Below are 17,421 nucleotides of genomic sequence, written 5' to 3'. Positions count from 1 at the left end.
CAGGAGATGGAAGAGAGAATCTCAAGTGCTGAAGATACAATAGAGGAAATAGACTCACCAGTCAAAGATGTTACATTAAATGTAACAAAAGCTTAACACAAAATATCCATAAAACATGGGATGCCATGAAAATGCCAAACCTAAGAATAACAGCTATAGAAGAAAGAGAAGTTCAACTCAAAAGCACAGAAAATTTATTTACCATAATCATAGAAAAAAAGTTTCCCAACCTAAAGAAAGATATGCCTATGAAGATACAAGAAGCTTACAGAACACCAAATAGGCTAGATCAAAAAAATAGTCCTCTCACCATATAATGATGAAAACACTAGCGGGCGTTCCCCGGAATGAGAATATTAATGAGGTATCCACCTCGGTTGAACTGGGGATTAAGAAATGTTTGATAATAAATGTGAGTAGATCTTCAGGGGAGAGAGAAGCCTGAGATGCCCTTCTGTGAAAAAAAAGAAAGAATATTAAGAGCTGCAAAGGAAACAGGCCAAGTAACATATAAAGCAGATGTATCAGAATTAAACCTGACTTCTCATTGGAGACAATGAAAGCCAGAACATCCTTGTCAAGTGTTATGCAGACATTAAGAGACAAAGGTTACAAGCCCTGACTACTATACCCAGCTAAACTTTCAATCACCATAGATAGACACAACAAGATGAGACTGGGAAGGGCAGGAGCAGGTGTGGTGGGTCCTCCCCAGGGCCAGCTGGCAATCTGCAGCCATATTCCTTGTTCTGTGAGCTCCCATGTGGTCCCTGCTACTCTCTGAACCTAAGCACAGTCCTCTGGATAACTTTGCTCTGTGGGCTGCACCTGTGCAGAGCATTGGGAACAGGGAGCTGTGTGTGGAAGCTTATGTTTTTGGTGCAGCCCTGGAAGGCAGGTTGCCTAACTTGGAAAGGCCTAGTTTCTCAAGTATCTTCTAGACATTCAGCAATTTGCATTTAATCTTAACTGTAATGTCCATTTACACTTAATTATGTGGTGGTTTTAAAAGGCATCTCATGTGTTGGGTAGCATTCCACATTTACCTGTAATGTAGAAGAATAGAATTGATAACTTACAGGAATTATTAATGCTTTGTAGATAGTAACTCCAACAAAATAGAATTTCGCTGAGGGAAGGCTGTAATGATCTGTCCTGTCCCTTTAAGAGACAAGCCCTGTACACTCTCTCCACCGTCCACTAAGGCGGAAAGATCTTTCTTCCTGCTTGCATCCTGTGTCTGTCTTCTTTTCAGTCTCTCCTCCTAAGAGGCAGCTTCTGCCTCTCTCCATTCTACCCACTTCTCCCCATCTCCCTTCTCTCTCTCTCCCTCTCTCTGTCTCTCTGTTTCTCTCTGCTCTTCCCCCTTCTCCCCTTACACACTCTCCCTTTCCCTTCCATAACCCATTAAATAAATATCCAACCTCACTCTGCATGGTGTGCCTATCTATGTCTCTGTCTCTCGCCCCCCATGAGGCTCCCTGCCCGAAACCAGCCACATTTGGAGACCTACCGCATGTTCACATGGCATTCCCATCTGTTTGTTTCTTCTCGTGGCCTACTACAGCCACTTTGGAAACTGCACCATCTCTGCCAGGGACAGTAATAATGTAAAAAGAGGAATGTTCTCAAATAAATACCGAAGTTCATTGTTGTAACTTTTTAAAAAAGTAGTGGATGAAAAAAGATACCATTTGACAGAGCTCAGGTGGAGGTGCTTTTTATTGGGGGAAAATGAATGGGAAAGTTGGAGGGGAGAGGGGAGACCAGTCTCTGGAGTTAGGAGAGGTAAAAGAGAAGAGAGAGAGAGAGAGAAGGGGAGAGAGAAGGGGAGAGAGAGAGGGAAGGAAGGAGGGAAGAGGAAGGAGGGAGGGAGGGAAAGATGAAAGAAGGAAGGAAGGAAGGAAGGAAGGAAAAGGAAAGGAAAGGAAAGAAAAGAAAAGAAAAGAAAAGAAAAGAAAAGAAAAAGAAAAGACAGTAGGTGGTCAAGGCCAACCTTTTAAAAAAGAACATAGCTAACATTCTGAGGAGGTGCTCTTAGTTGCTGCAGCTGAGGACTTACCCTGTCAGGAGGATCTCAAGTGCATGTCAGTGCAGATGTCTGAATTCATCCCTTACAAGTTTTGTTTTATATTCAGTATAACAGAGTTCAGCTAAGTTGACTATCATTTTGTAATAAGTACCATTTTGAACAGTTTCCAATAGCATGTTTCTCATATTGTGTGAGATTTCATGAAAATCACCTTTAATATGCATTTTAAATAACTGTCTGTACAAAGTCGTATAGACTTGTTCTACCAAGAGTTTCAAAATCCATCTGACATTTTTCCAGTTCCAAAGCTTCGTATTTTTAGTGTGTATCATAGCTTGTTACAGTATAGCCAAGTACCAAAATATTTATCAATTCTAAGTTATACCATAATGCTCTTCTTTTATGATTTCATGATTGCCAGAATGGTACAGTTACAGGGTTATAAGAAGAAATCTATAGGCCTATATATTTAATGGCTATAGATGGAAATACTACTATATATTAGAAAACTAACTTCAGCAGTATTTTTTAAAAGATGATGCACAGTGATCAAGAGGGATTTATATGAGAGCTTCAAACAGGGTGCCATATGTGTAATTGTTTAAGTGTAAAAACACAAAGTACAAAATAATATGGACATATAACATTAAAATTATGATAAAATTTAGCATACTTTCGAGTTGAAAACTCTCAATAAATTTGAAGTAGAAAGAAGTGCTACAGTACAAAAAAAGACAATGTAAAACAAATAGAGCTATCATCAATACACTGAAAGCCACATATGAAACTATGGCTAAAATCATATTTAACCAACATAAGTTAAAAACCTTTCCTCTAAGATCCAGAAGAATGTAATGCTACCCACATTTACAACATGTCTTCAATATAGTATTGAAGGGACTGACTGAAACAATTAGGCAGATATAAAAGAAAGATATAAAAACATCCTAATGAAAAATAATGAAGTCAAACCCTGACTTTTTGCTAGTAGCACGATCTTATATAAAAATCTTAAGGGTTTCATCAAAACTACTAGAACTAATCATTAAATACAGTAAAGTAGCAGAATACAAGCTCAGCAGTAAAAAAATGAGTGGTATTTACATACTATATAATAAAATTTCTGAAAATATCAAGACAACAATCTCATTTGCAATAGTTTCACAAGTATTTAAAATATATATAACCACAAAGATGAAATATTTATATATTGAAAACTATATAAAATGTTCATAAATTAAGTTGAAGGAAGCAAAGGTACTATTGAAATATTCATATTTTCCTATGTAAGTCAATGGAATCACTATCAGCATATCAATGTTATTTTTTATAGACCAAGGAAAAAGTATTCTAATGTTCCAGACAACCACAAACATGCTGAGGAAGTCATGAGCAAAAACAACGAAGCTGAAAGCACCAATCACTACCACATTTTAAGCTGTAGCACAAGTCAATAGTATTTAAACATGTGACAATGGCATGCAAAATGACTCACCAACAACTGGAACAGAAAAAGAGCATATGTAGCCAAGCGATTTTAGCAAAGGTGCCAAAAATGAAGTCTGCTTGTCCAAATGCACAATGAAATTGGGAATTATCTGGCACCATATACTAAAATAAATTCCACATGGATTAAAGATAAATAACCTGAAGCTGTAAAACTACTAAGAAAAAACATTTGGAAAATTACATAATATTTGTCTAAGCAATGGTTTTCTTAGATTCTACTCTCAATAATAAAAAATACAAGTGCCATTATCCTTGGCTTCTCATCAGCCCTCATTGTCCACCATTGTTGTAGTAGGAGTGGTGGGCTGCGTCCCCGGCACCTGGCCGCCCACGTGGCTAGGAGCTGTGTTGGGCTGCGTTCCCACCCAGCTCCGCATGGCTAGCGTTACCTGAAATAATTATACGGAAACTGTATTCTTTTAAACATCACTTGGCCCATTATATCTAGCCTTTTCTCGGCTAACTCTCGCACCTGGACTAGCCCATTCTTATAATCTATGTAGCCCACGAGCTGGCTTAACAGGAATGATCTTAACCTGCATCTTCCTGGAGTGGGAGAATCATTGTGACTCCTGACTCAGCTTCTTTCTCCCAGCCTTCTGTTCTGTTTACTCCTCCCACCTATGTTTTAACCTATGAGGACCAAGCAGTTTCTTTATTGCTTAACCAATGAAATCAACAGATTGATATATGACACTCCCACATCACTTACCCTTTTTCTGTTTAAACAAAAAAAGGAAGGCTTTAACTTTAACATAGCAAAATTACATATAGCAAAACAGTTATCAAGCAAGAATTACAGTTACAATATTTATATCTATTTTATCTTTTATCATAACTAAGGAAAACTATAACTATCTATTCATTCTTCAACTCCATCAAAGACTCCAGAAGGATATAATACTACCTAAGTAAACAAGAAATAAGAAAACTCTAGAAATGACAGAGACATCTCACTGCCTGGACAGTCACCCAAAGTTCTTTTGTACCATTGGGGCATCCATCTTCAGCCTTCAGGCCCAAAATATCCAGCAGACATTTCCATGAAGCAGGAAATTTCAAAGACAGTTCAGTCACTATCTGCTGTGTCCTGCAGAATGTCTCGCAGACTCTTTCATGAGTCATGAACCCTGAAAGACCATCTCACCTTTAAGCAAGTTCAGCAATCCTCTCTCTGCAGGTTCTCTGTGTCCATTTTATGCAACAGTCCAGGCAAGAGCAGTTTCTTGCCCAAATGGCTATCAAACTCCATAAGGATCCTCTTCGATGCCCATCTTCCTCTCGAAGTAGATTGGTGCCACCAGGAGCAGATATGTCTCATTGTCATGAAAAGTCCTAAGTTATTAAAATATTTTAAATGCCATATTCTGTAGCCTTTGAGAGATATGAAGAATGCCTATCTGAAATATATCTCTATATATCTAGAAAATCTAAGTAACATGACTACAAACTTTACTATTATCGATGATTATCCATTAGCAACCTCTATTTCCTATTATACATTTTAAAAATGAACTACACAATCACAACACCTTATTCAAGATCATAAATACATATACATATAACAATATTGACAGTAAAATCCATACCAATGCAAATTATTCATACCTATATCATATCCCCCTTTAAATGTAAAAGAACATTTATAAACAATATTTTGGGAACACGGGCGCAGTTTTTTCACTCCAAAATGCTTCCTGCTGAATGGGGGCGTCGTTAATTAGGTCTTTCATGGTATAACCTGTGTGCCAGGGTCATCTCAGTTGGCAGTTGAGTGATGTAATTTTTTTAGGGTGTTACAGCAACCTTTCAGGAGGGCGTGGTCTATCATACCAAATTGGAATAGAAGAAATCCGCAGGGTCTGGTCCTCTGTGAAAACAAAAGACCCTTTCCAAAGCATCATATCCTTAGACCCAAATTTTAAAATCATAATACCCTTATATCCATTATGGTTTAACTTGGCAGCCCATGTAATGAAATGTCTCTCTGTACTTAGCTCCTTTACAGTCAAAAATTTTAAAGAAAACACAATGTACATAATCCAGACTCTCTGTGAATTTTCCATTTTTACATGGCTTGTTTTTCTTTATTTCTTTTAATCTCTTAACTATCTGTACTCTGTCTCTTTAAAGACTTTACCCTTTTTTTTAAAACCATTAACTTTATTCTCTATATTTTTTTTCTTCTCTCTCTCAAGCCTACGTACATTCATCCAACAGTGTGGTCTTTTATGTCTGAATCTGTTTTATTGTGAATCTGTAACATTTTTTTACTATCCAGGAGCATTTCTTAAAATGTTAAGTAGTTCTTAAAAACTTAAGTTGCACCATGTAGGGGTAATACGGTACTGCCTGTTTACTGCCAAGTCTAAACCTTAACTGTGCTATTATTATGGTAATTACAGCAGTTCCTGCCTGAGGTTAGCACAGTTCAGCATGGAGCAGCCACTCCTGCCTCAGATCCATTTGGTGCCCCTGAGCTGAGCACAGTTCCAGGCACACAGCAGTCCACATTGCCATCAACCAAGCTGTAGCACATTACTCCAAATGCTCCATTCAAAAGCTCTGTCTCCACAGGATCCAGACAGAGATCACAATGGCGGCACAGCCCAGAAAGCCGGCATTTTAAAACAGCCAGTTTTTTCCTGCTGCTGAGTCAGGAAAATTTCAAAATGGAGGACATACCATTTTGTGCTAGCTCTGGGCCGCCAGGTAGGAGCAGCACTCAGCACTTTAATTCTGAGACTGAGCGTGCAGCACAGAAATTCTTTTCATCCAAGTTACAGCCAAATCTGACACGCAGAGCACTGCGCAGTCTGAAAACATGCCATGCCCTTCTGCCTGCCTAAGCCTGATTCAGCCGTCTGCCCAGGTGCAGGCGGGGAGCGCTGAGCCATCAGCCCAGTCTCAGAGTACTCTCCTTCCGATCCCAAGTGGGAACACAAACATCCAGTCACATAAAATCCATTGAAATGCTTTAAAGACAGAGTTTGCACTGGCAGCACAGCCCCAGGAAGCCGCGCTTTAAAATGACGCAGCCTTTTTTTCTGCTGCTGTTGCTGAATCAGGAAATCTCTCTACAGCACGCCACCAACAAACAGCAAAAATCTGTATTAAACTCTCTTTTCCTTATTTTTAAGGTTTTTAAGTGGATTTAGTCCATCACGTCTGGGCGCCATCTGTTGTAATAAGGAGTGGCGGGGCTGCTTCCCGCCACCCAGCTAGCTTTATACCAGAAATAATTACTGAAGGCGTAAGTCACAAACAATGCCACACCAGTTTTGAATTATGATTAATAGGGTGGTATTCATTTAAAGGGGAAAAAAACTTACAGATCACTGTCCCAGGCAACAGACCTCTTTGCAGGCGGAGCAGGAAGTGAAGAGAGAGAGGAGAAGGAAGTGGCCACTTTTTTAAAGGGAGAGAGACCACGCCCCAATGGACTGGTATCTCAGCAGCTATAGGCTGGAGGAGCGGGAGGACCTCCCGCAACACCTCCCCCTTTTGTTTAAATAAGAGAGTTCTAAACCTACTATGAAATTATATACAATAAGTACAAATATCCTATTCTAACGAGCTTAGGTCTTGTATAATAAATAACTTGGCCAAGTTATGAGAGAAAGTAACTACATTTATATAGTCTTCAACCCCATCGAAGATCTGAGAAAGGAAATAATGTTACCTGGGTAATTAGGAAGTTCAGTAAAACAACTTCCAAAACATGCAACAAATCACAGAGACAACTAGCTACCTGGGCAATCACCCAAAGTCACGTTAGCAGCGTTGAAGTTCAGAGAGTCCGGTTTTATCCCATGCTTATTCAGTCACAGTCCAGCTGGCCTTCGTGAACTCCCAATAGATCAGTTCCACTGTCACAGTGAGTGGGTGCACCCCTCGCAGTCCTGACTTCCTTGCTCATGTTCTCCCTCCTTCTGCTCCTCATTTGGATCTTAGGAGCTCAGTCCGGATCCTACTGCATGAGCTGGCTTTGTGGGAGCCTAGCCTGTTTGAATGTTCACCTTCCTGTACATGGATAGAAGTGGGAGGACCTTGGACTTCCCGCAGGGCAGGGAATCTGGACTGCTCTTCAGTCACGAGTGGGAGGGGGAATGGAGTGAGGAGAGGGGGAGAGGAGTGGGGAGAGGGTGGGGTAGTGGGGGGAGGAGGAGAGGTGTGGAAGGAGGGGGAAGGAAATGGGAAATGGGGAGGAGGCGGAAATTTTTTTCAACAAATAAAAAAATAGATAAAAAATTTAAAAAAAAAAGGTGTGACCAGCTCACAGCTTTCAGGCACTCTGGAGGTCATCAGTAATATGGCTAGTAATACACTAGTAGAGGCGTTTTCTTGGTCAGTTCCAATGTTCATATCATTGCTCTTTTGTTCTGAAATTAATTGGTATTTTGTTTTGTTTTGATTTGATATAGAGTTGTATAAGAAAAGCAGAACCCCATTGAAAAATCTATTTCAAGAATTTTTATTTAAATATATATCTTAACTTTAAAAAAAATAAAAAATATTAAAAAACAAGTATAATCACATTAACTAAAACTGTTTCTGCACAACAAAATAAACTAAAAAAATCAAGAGAGTTAAAGGACAACATATAAAGTAAGAAAAATATTGACATTCATCTGATAATGGGTTAGTATTCAAACTATATCAAGAACTCAACTTTATAGAAAGAAATCAAATGAACTAATTAAAAATTGGGCAAAGGATATGAGTAGACATTTCTCCCAAGAAGACACACAAATGACCAACCAATAAATGTTTGGGAAAAAAGGTCCACTATCACTAATCAATAGAAAAATCCAAATACAGAAAGAGATATAATTTCTTAATATTTTAGAAAACAAACAAAATCAGAAACTATAATTCATAAGCAAATGATCAATATGGTAAAAAATGTCCAACAAAGTATAAGACAAAAATTAATCTCCAAAAATACTCTTGAGTTTGTATTTGGGTTAGCCATCTATTTGCTGGGCATGAGGCCAGCCCTTAAGTGTGGTTTGTATACCATTGAAAAACAAGTTTTCCTTTGAGAGTGATTGACACTTGGAGATAGCTTCTGGGTTAAGGATGAGGCTCTGTCCACTCATTCTCTTAGCTCTGGGATCCCATCTCTCTTGGACATGTGCAGGCTCTGTGCATGCTGCTATGGTACATTGTTTCCTTGTTATCTTCCATCCCCATAGACTCTTACAATCTCTCTGTCTCCTCTTTCACAGGGTTCCCTGACCCCTATGGGGAGGGATGTGATGCAGATATCTTATTTAGGACTGAGTGTTCCAAGGTCTCTCACCATTAGAATTCAGTTGTAGGTCTTTGTAGAGTTCTCATCTCCTGCAGGAGAAACTTCTTTGCTGATGACTGAGATACTGATCTTTGTGACTAGCAGAATATCATTAGGAGTCATTTTATTGCCATGTTCCTTTAGAAGAAAAATAGTATTTGATTTTCTCCTGGATGCATGGTCTATCTCAGGTTTTTGGCTGTCTATGCAATGCTGGGCATGGGTTCCATCTCATGGAGTGAAACAAACCTAATTACAGAGTGTTTGGTTACTTCTACTACATCAGTCCCATTATTGTACTATATGAACTACATGCCATGCAGGTAGTTCACTCTTGTTGGTCACAGGGTTGTTTGCTAGGATAGTGTTTACCTTTCTCCTCTGGGAGCCTGCAGAGGACCTTCCAGTACAATGAACATTAGTCAGTAGGCATGAAGGCTCTAGAGGGGCACCAACATGATTTCTGCATGTTCAATGAGATCTGTAGATGTAGTCTTCAGCAATAAAGCCATGGGGAAGATTAAATTGAGGGTAATCTCCAAAAATACTCTTGAGTTTGTATTTGGGTTAGCCATCTATTTGCTAGGCATGAGGCCAGCCCTTAAGTGTGGTTTGTATACCATTGAAAAACAAGTTTTCCTTTGAGAGTGACTGACACTTGGAGATAGCTTCTGGTAAGAGGTAGGTAAGGAGAGAGTATAGGGAGTGACATATAACACTAAGGGCCATTTTAGGGGTCATAATGAAACTTATTGCAGTAGAAATTTCTTAAAATATTTACACCTATGACAGAAATCTAAAAGGAATCACCACATAACAGGGAAATCAAAGCCTCAACAATCTATCTCTAGCCACACCAAGTGAAAGCTCGAGTACCAAAAATGGGTTATATAGGACTGGAGAGATGGCTCAGAGGTTAAGAGCAGTGTCTGCTCTTCCAGAGGTCCTGAGTTCAAGACCGAGCAACCACATGGTGGCTCACAACCACCTAGGAGATCTGGTGCCCTCTTCTGACCTGCAGGTGTACATGCAGACAGAACACTGTATATATAATAAATAAAATCTTTTTTAAAAAATGGGTTTTATCTAATTGGGGTGTTGGACAAAGGGACTCCTTGGGCTATGGATTGCTCTCCATGGACAGATGGAGCACTTGAAGGGAAAGAAGTCTTTAGAAAAGACATTTCTGATGAAGTGCTGCTAATCTCACATTTAATGACAAAAGTCTGATGACTCCCCCCTTCATGTCAAAAAGAAAACAAAGATGTCTGTTCTTGACATTTTAATATTGTACTATTAGAACAAATGGTGTGACAAACTGGTTGCCAAATGCAAAAACAATGAAGTTGGAATCTTACCTCCACAGTAGATGACAATGAACTCAAAATGTAGTGAAGACTTAAATGTAAGGGTTTGAAAAAGTAAAACACTTTTTTAAACAGATAAATGTAAATCTCCATCATTCTGGGTTGGCAATATCTATTTAGATATGACAGCAAAAATAACAAATGAAATACTATTGTGTTGTATTATGTCACAAATGAGGTATTTTTGTATTTTTCTAAAATGAAGGTTTTAAGTTTCAAAGCATACTAACAAGAAACTGAAAGGACAAATCACACAATAAGATAAAGTATTTCTTTGTCATGTATCTTAGGAGAGATTTATATTTAGATATTTTACAACTCAACAATAAAAGACAACCAAATAAAAATAGAAATTATCTGAATATTTATTTATCTAAAAAATAGTAATAAAGTGCTTGACATCACAAGGAAATGCAAATCATTACACAATGAGATAATACATCACACATAGTAGAATGGCAATGCTGAAAATCCAAGCAATACTTGTTGAGGACTTCTAAGAAAATGGTATTCTTATCTATTTGTGCCTATAAACTCTCACAACCATTTTGGAAAACACTGGTGGTTCCTCAAATAATTAATTATAGAACTACTATATGGCCAAACAATCCTTCCCTTAATATAGATCTAACAGGAATAAAAACATATCTAAATAAAATATGTACAAAATGTACACAAATATATACAGCAGCATTCTTCATATTGGTTCAATATAGAACAGCACAACTACCCATCAAAAGGTAAATAAATAAAAATATGGTTTGTCCACTGCCTTAGTCATATTTTCACTATAACACAAGTCAACTTAAAAAGAATATATAGTTTTGGAGGTTTCAACACATGATAAATTGGTTCCACTGCTTTGTACCCATGACGGCCAAATGCATCACTGTGTGTGTTCATCATGGTGGAAGACAATTTGTTCCATAGCTAGACATGAAATAAAGAAAAGGCAGGTACTGGAGTCATACTATCTCTTCTGAGTACATATACCCAAAGACATAAGATCCTACTTGGTTTCACTTCTTAAGGATAGATTTCAGATTAATGGATTATGGAATATTATGCTAAGGGACATAAACCAGACACAAAAAGACCAAAGAGACCAAAAGGTAGGGTCCAACTGCTGAGAAGGAAACTGGCTAAGAGCCCTTGTCTTAAATAAGATTTCTACTGCTTTGAGGAGACATGACCATGGTCTGTCCTATCACAGCAATACCTGTGTTCCTGGTAGCAGCATGTATATTACATAGGATTTCTATGGCTGTTAAGAGACACCATGACCACAGCAACTCTTATAAAGGAAATATTTGAGGTGGTAGCTTACATTTAAGAGGTTTAGTCCATCATCATCATCATGGAACAAAACATGGTAGCATTCAGACAGATATGGTGCTAGGGATGGAATTGAGAGTCCAACATCTTGATCCACAGGCAGCAGAAGGAGAATGCTACACTGGGCCTAGCTTTAGCATCTGAGACCTCAAAGCCTGGCCCCAGTGACATACTTCCTCCAACAAAGCCACACTTACTTTCACAAAGCAATATCTCCTAATAGTAACACTCCCAATGAGCCTATGGGAGCCATTTTCTTTCAAACCACCAAATTGCCCTGGCCCACACAGGCTAGCAGTTCCCATAGCCTATAACAGTCTCAGATTTGTTTAAAAGTCAGTAAGTTCAAAGTCTCTTCTGAGATAACTGTAATCCCCTGTAAAATCAAAGTGATACAGCAGAACACATAAAAAGGGGACATAGTGAGAAAATACTGGACCAAAGCAAAACTAAAAAACAGCTGAGCAAACTCCAAACTCTGCACGTCCATATCTGATGTCAAAACACTTTTCAGATCTCCAATTCTTTCAGCTTTGTTGACTGCAACACACTTCTTTCTCTTGGCCTGGTCCCCTTCCCCATTAGCAGCTTCCTTTAGCAGGTATCTCATGACTCTGGCATCTCCAGCACCTTGGGGTCTCCAAGGTAACCCAGGCTTCAACTTTATAACTTCACGCGGTGTCCTCTCTAGGTCTCCATGCACAGACACCCCGGACACATGCCTTGCCTCAGCAGCTTTCCTTAGTCATTAAGGGCGATTCCATAATGACCTTCTTCTACCCTTCGTTTTAAAGCCAGTGAGCGCCACATGGCTGAAGCTGCCAAGTTCTTCTGCTTGCTGAGGGTGGAACATGGTCCACATGTTCAATTACATCTTCACCATCTTAAAGCGTTCAACAGTTTTTCTAATCCATATTCCTCCAAACAAAAATATGGTCTGTCCTGTCATCATGACTGGAAGCATGGAGGCATGCAGGCAGACATGTACCTGGAGAAGTAGCTGAGAGTTCTACATCTGGATCCACAGGCAGCAGAGAGAGACAGAATCACTAGGCCTGGCTTGAGACACTGAAACCTCAAAGCCTGTCCCCAGTGACCCACTTCCTTCAACAAAGCCACAGTTGCTCCAACAAAGCCACACCTCCTGATAGTGCCACTTCCTAAGGACCTATGGGGATCATTTTGTTTTCAAACCACCACAGTTAGGATTCCAGTCTCAGGTGTGAATTTTGGCTGTGACCTTAGAGAAACTATGGCCTATCTGCTGATTGCTGTCTCTAAAAACAGAATGAACATTCTCTTACATTGCCATTGAGTATAGATCTCTTTGAAAAAATCAATAGTAGCTTAATATAACCTTATACTTTAAATATTGAATCAAAATTATTGTTCTTTTACCATTTAGTCATTCTTTCTTTAAAAGCAGCTGTGCTGTTAACGTAAATATCTTGTTTCATATTCATGATTTATTATTATTTATGGTGTTGGATGTGTTTATTTGGTTTTTTGTTGTGTTTGATTTTGCTATAATTTATAGTTTTAATGAATCAAATAGCAACTCAAGAATGGATTAGATGATACACAATTTTATAAAAATATTAGGCTGGAGCTGGGCATTGGAGGTGCACACCTTTATTCCCACCACTCCGGAGGTAGAGGTAGGTGAACCTCTGTGAGCTCGAGGCAAGCCTGATCTACAAGAGCTAGTTCCAGGACAGGCTCCAAAGCTACAGAGAAACCCTGTCTCAAAAACAAAATGAAAACAAACAAACAAACAAAAACAGAGAAAAACAAAACAAAAAATATTAGGCCAGGTGGTGGTGGTGCATGCCCTTAATCCCAGCTCTTGGAAGTCAGAGGTAGCTGGATTTCAATGAGTTCAATGCCAGCCTGGTCTACAGAGCAAGTTCTAAAACAGACAGGAGTGTTACACAAAGAAACCCTATCTCAAAAAACCAAGAAGAAAAAATTTAAACTATTACTCCCGTATTTGTTAAAGAGACCAAGTCTTAATTCACAGATTAGAAATTGGTTATTTTTCTCCTAAGAACTTAACATATTCAACAAAGATATACCTTCTGATGAATAAATTTCATTCCCAGTTATTGTGGAACTATTCTTCCAAAACTCAGAGATTACGAGAAAGCTAAAGATGGTTGCAAAATCAACTTTTACACATCAGCGAAGAAATAATTATATATTAAATAATAAAGAAAACTAATTTTAAACATATGTAATGTCCTTAGAAAGCACTAATAGGAAAAGGAAATAATATTTTTGCTGTGAGGCCTTGAAATGAAAGATAGAATTGAAATCATGTCTTTCATGTCAGTTTCAAGATATTTACATAGCGCTCAAGCTATGAACATGATTACCTTTCCATAGACTAAAGCAGAAAAGAGGGGGGAAACAACAAGAAAAAACCTGCCCAAATGAAAGTTAGTGAAAGTCAGTAAAAATTAGGGAGAGACTAGATCAAAATGGCAGTCTAATGTGCTAGCACACATCCCCCTTCCAAGTTTTTCCAGTGAAAACGAAGGGATATTCATGTTCACTAAGAATTTCATGAGGGCATTAGTGAGGAGAAAAAGCAAGTTCCTGGAGGAATGCTCAGGACACTGAGGTGAAGGATAAGATGGAGGGAGGAGAGGATCTTTGCCATGCTTCTCCTCTCTGCTTCCAAACAGGTTTGCTCAGGCCATGTGGGGGGGCGAAGCACAGGGAGGGGACAGTTGAGCTTAAGAGTCATTGATTCCAGCATTTCGGAGGTCCAAATACTGTTTCACATCTTCTGCCCCATTGCAGCTCTCCAGCCCTTCCCAACAACACCAGAGAATCCAGGAGAGTGCAGCACAGCAGAAGGCACCCACCCAAGTATCCAGCATTGCCCTCAGGCTCCTGGGGTGGGGTGAGGGCCGGTTAGGGACCAGATTCCTGGAGTGGAGGCATCTAACAAGGGGTGGGTGTGAGTAAGTTGGCCCTTTATCCACTCAGCTAACTGTCTCTTCCCTCTTCTCCAATGCAGCCATGGACCCAGGCACCAGCACCCAGTATTTCCAGACCACTGAGACCCAAGGGGAACCCACAGATGCAGCTGCTGGACATGAGTTCTGTGACAACTACACCAACAAAACTGCAGCCTTAACCAAGGAAAAACCGAAGCAGAAGAGGCAGAGGAGCAGATGTTTGTCTCTGGCCGAAAGGAACATCGTGGGCTGCAGGATTTCCCACAACTGGAAGGAAGAGGATGGTTCCATCACCCATTGGAGAGGAATAGTTCTGAATCAAGTGGCCATAAATCCATCTCTCTATCTGGTAAAATACGATGGGATCGCTTGTGTCTATGGATTAGAACTTCATCAAGATGAAAGAGTGTTGTCCCTTAAAGTGCTCTCTGATATAGTAAAATCATCCCCAGTCCCCGATCCCGACATTGCTGATACAATAATTGGCAAGGTGGTGGATCACATATTTGAGGGTGAGCATGGCTCCAAAGATCTCTGGAGGGGGATGGTTCTGGCAAAAGCGCCTCTACTTAATAACTTCTTTTATATTACCTATACAAATGATCCCATCTTATACATGTATGAGCTTCTGGATGATTACAAAGAGGGCGATCTCCGAATCCTGCCAATTTATAATGACATTCCTCCACTAGATGTGGGTCTTAAATTTGTGAATGGTCTCATAGGAAAAGAGGTTGAATATGCCAATGATGATGGCAGCAAAAGAATGGGCAAGTTCATTGGCAAAATAGAAGCCCTACCATCGGTGTATCTTATCAAATTTGATGATGATTTTCATATCTATGTCTATGATTTTGTGGAAAATATCTAATTGGCAAAGTTACACCACCACAACTGTTGAAATAAAGTTGTCATTTCTAGATGTTCAGAGGCTGCTGCTTTTAAGTGTGTGGGGAACTCGCCGGGGGTGTAAGTTTGTCCGGACAAATACACTTTTCCGTGGGTATGGCATGCTGTCTGTAAGCACTTTGCCTTGTGGAAAACACTGGGTGTGTTTGGTGGGTGGAGCAGGGAAGGAGGGAACAGCTGTCAGTTCAGCCTGTGAGACAAGGGAGCTAGTATCATCTAAAAATGGAATAAGACTTAGCAGGTCTGGTCCTTGGGGGGGGGGAGAAGGAACTGGAGTTGGGCTGTGGAGGAGGGGACTGCCTAGGTAGAAGTGGAGGGGAGCCAGAGTGAGAGAGAGGCTCCCTGGGGGTGGGACAGAGGGAAGCAAGAAACATGGATTGGGAAGGGCATGAGGGGTAACAGAGTGAAGCCTTCTGGCACCTTCTGGCTTTCAGAAAACCATAGGAACTCCTGTAGGAGAATACACACAGCAGGGACACAGGAAGGGTAGGAAAGGTCTGCTGGGCAGGGAGGTCCCTGAGGAGAGCCTCTGGGACTTCAGAGGTCAGGAGGATCCACCCAGAGGACATAATACACTTTAAGCTTAACTGGGAGGAGCATTCCAAGAATGGCCTAATGCATCCACCTTCTTCTTTCTGGCTGTTCATAGTGGCAATGGTCAGCTGTCGAGCAAAACACCTGTGTTAGATGATCACTGAATGGCCTTTCTAAGGGCCTACTGGGAGAATGGAAGCCAATGTCAAGTTTATATCTATTTATCAGGCTTGTGTGTTTTCAGAGAGTCTGACACAGCCTGAAGCCTAAGCAGCTAACAAGAGTTCACGGCTAGCTCTGGACAAAGGGCAAGTGCTTTCTTTGGGAAAATGGATACTTGGTGAATCCAGGAATAGCAGTCCTGACACTGTTCTGCTGGCTGGAATAATCCTTGCCTTCCTGGAGGGATGGGGCATCTGATGGCTGTGGCTCATGTCTCCATGGTATAGAGAGAACTTGGCTGTCCATGCTCTGTCACAGCTGCCTGGAGCCACAGGTGGTTCCATTCAGTGCCCAGGCAAAGGGAAACTGCCCTTCCTTAGGCATCCCATTCTGGTAAGACTCCCTGAAAAGCCTTTAGCAACTGACACCTTCTAGGTATGTCCTTCCCAAACCAGATTCCCCTTCCTTTTTAAACTCACAGCTACCCCTGATGCAGATGTGTGCACCTCTCTTTTGCAAGAGGGTGGTATAACCTGGAAATGGGGGAAGGGCTGGGGATTGTGGCTTTGGCTAAGTAATTCCTTTGCTGGAAACTTCCCTTGAGAGGACTGGGCCCTGTGGGAAGAGGAATTGGGAATCCCAGGAAAGTGTCTCACAACTGTAGAGTTCAGGACATGGGTCTCTGTCCTCCTCTTCTGATCTCTGTTGTCATTCTCCAACCTTCCAAAGTCCCTCTGAGAACACTGTGTGTGCTCTGCCTCCTCCTTCCCCTGTTGTCTCCAAAGAGAACTGTGTTTCTGGTTCTTACTGTGGGGGACACACTTGGAGCAAGCAAGGATCTGCCAGACACTGAAAGAAGGTGCTAAACCTCATCGATGCTCACCACCGGGCAAGCGTTGACTTTATAGACAGTCTCAAGAATGTCACACGACAAGCACACCTCACAAGGGCAGCCTTAGTTGTCTTTCCTACATCATGTGGTTTTGTTCAGACAACACCAGCAGGTCCTCTGGGGAGCACTTCCGCCAGTTTCCATGTTTTGTTGGTTGGTTGTGGTTCTGCTGTGTTCTGCATCCAGGTAGACTTGTGGTAAGTTCATACCATGTAAACGCCCTGAGATAAGACCCATCTCCCAACAGGGATACAAGGAAGGGTGGGTTGACCTCATTTTTACCTTGGAAAGGTTTTAGTTGGCCACGCCTTGGTAAAATCTGAGTCCATGTCCTGGAAGGAGGTTTATTTGCAGCTTTATGACTAGAAGCATGGATACTTGCCTGATTTCATATGATCAATCCTGTGGATTCTTCATTC

The 17,421-nt window shown here is 40.5% G+C and overlaps 1 protein-coding gene across 1 annotated transcript; it reads left to right on the top strand.

Annotated features, from left to right (window-relative positions):
* Window positions 1–14,566: 14,566 nt before the first annotated feature.
* On the top strand, window positions 14,567–15,376 carry LOC121442631 (spindlin-2-like). Its single transcript, XM_041644233.1, has one exon. The coding sequence runs from the start codon at window positions 14,567–14,569 to the stop codon at window positions 15,374–15,376; it is 810 nt and encodes a 269-aa protein (XP_041500167.1).
* The last annotated feature ends 2,045 nt before the right edge of the window (window positions 15,377–17,421 follow it).

This window comes from Microtus oregoni, unplaced genomic scaffold (genome assembly GCF_018167655.1).
Source record: "Microtus oregoni isolate MIOR12 unplaced genomic scaffold, Mior012 000092F_ref0000046, whole genome shotgun sequence".
NCBI lineage: Eukaryota > Metazoa > Chordata > Mammalia > Rodentia > Cricetidae > Microtus > Microtus oregoni.
Note: the sequence above shows the minus strand (reverse complement) of the source record. Positions and strands in the feature narration are given on the sequence as shown.

Coding starts and splice junctions, on each gene's coding strand:
- LOC121442631 (XM_041644233.1), top strand. CDS start 14,567: ATGGACCCAGGCACCAGCACCCAGTATTTCCAGACCACTGAGACCCAA.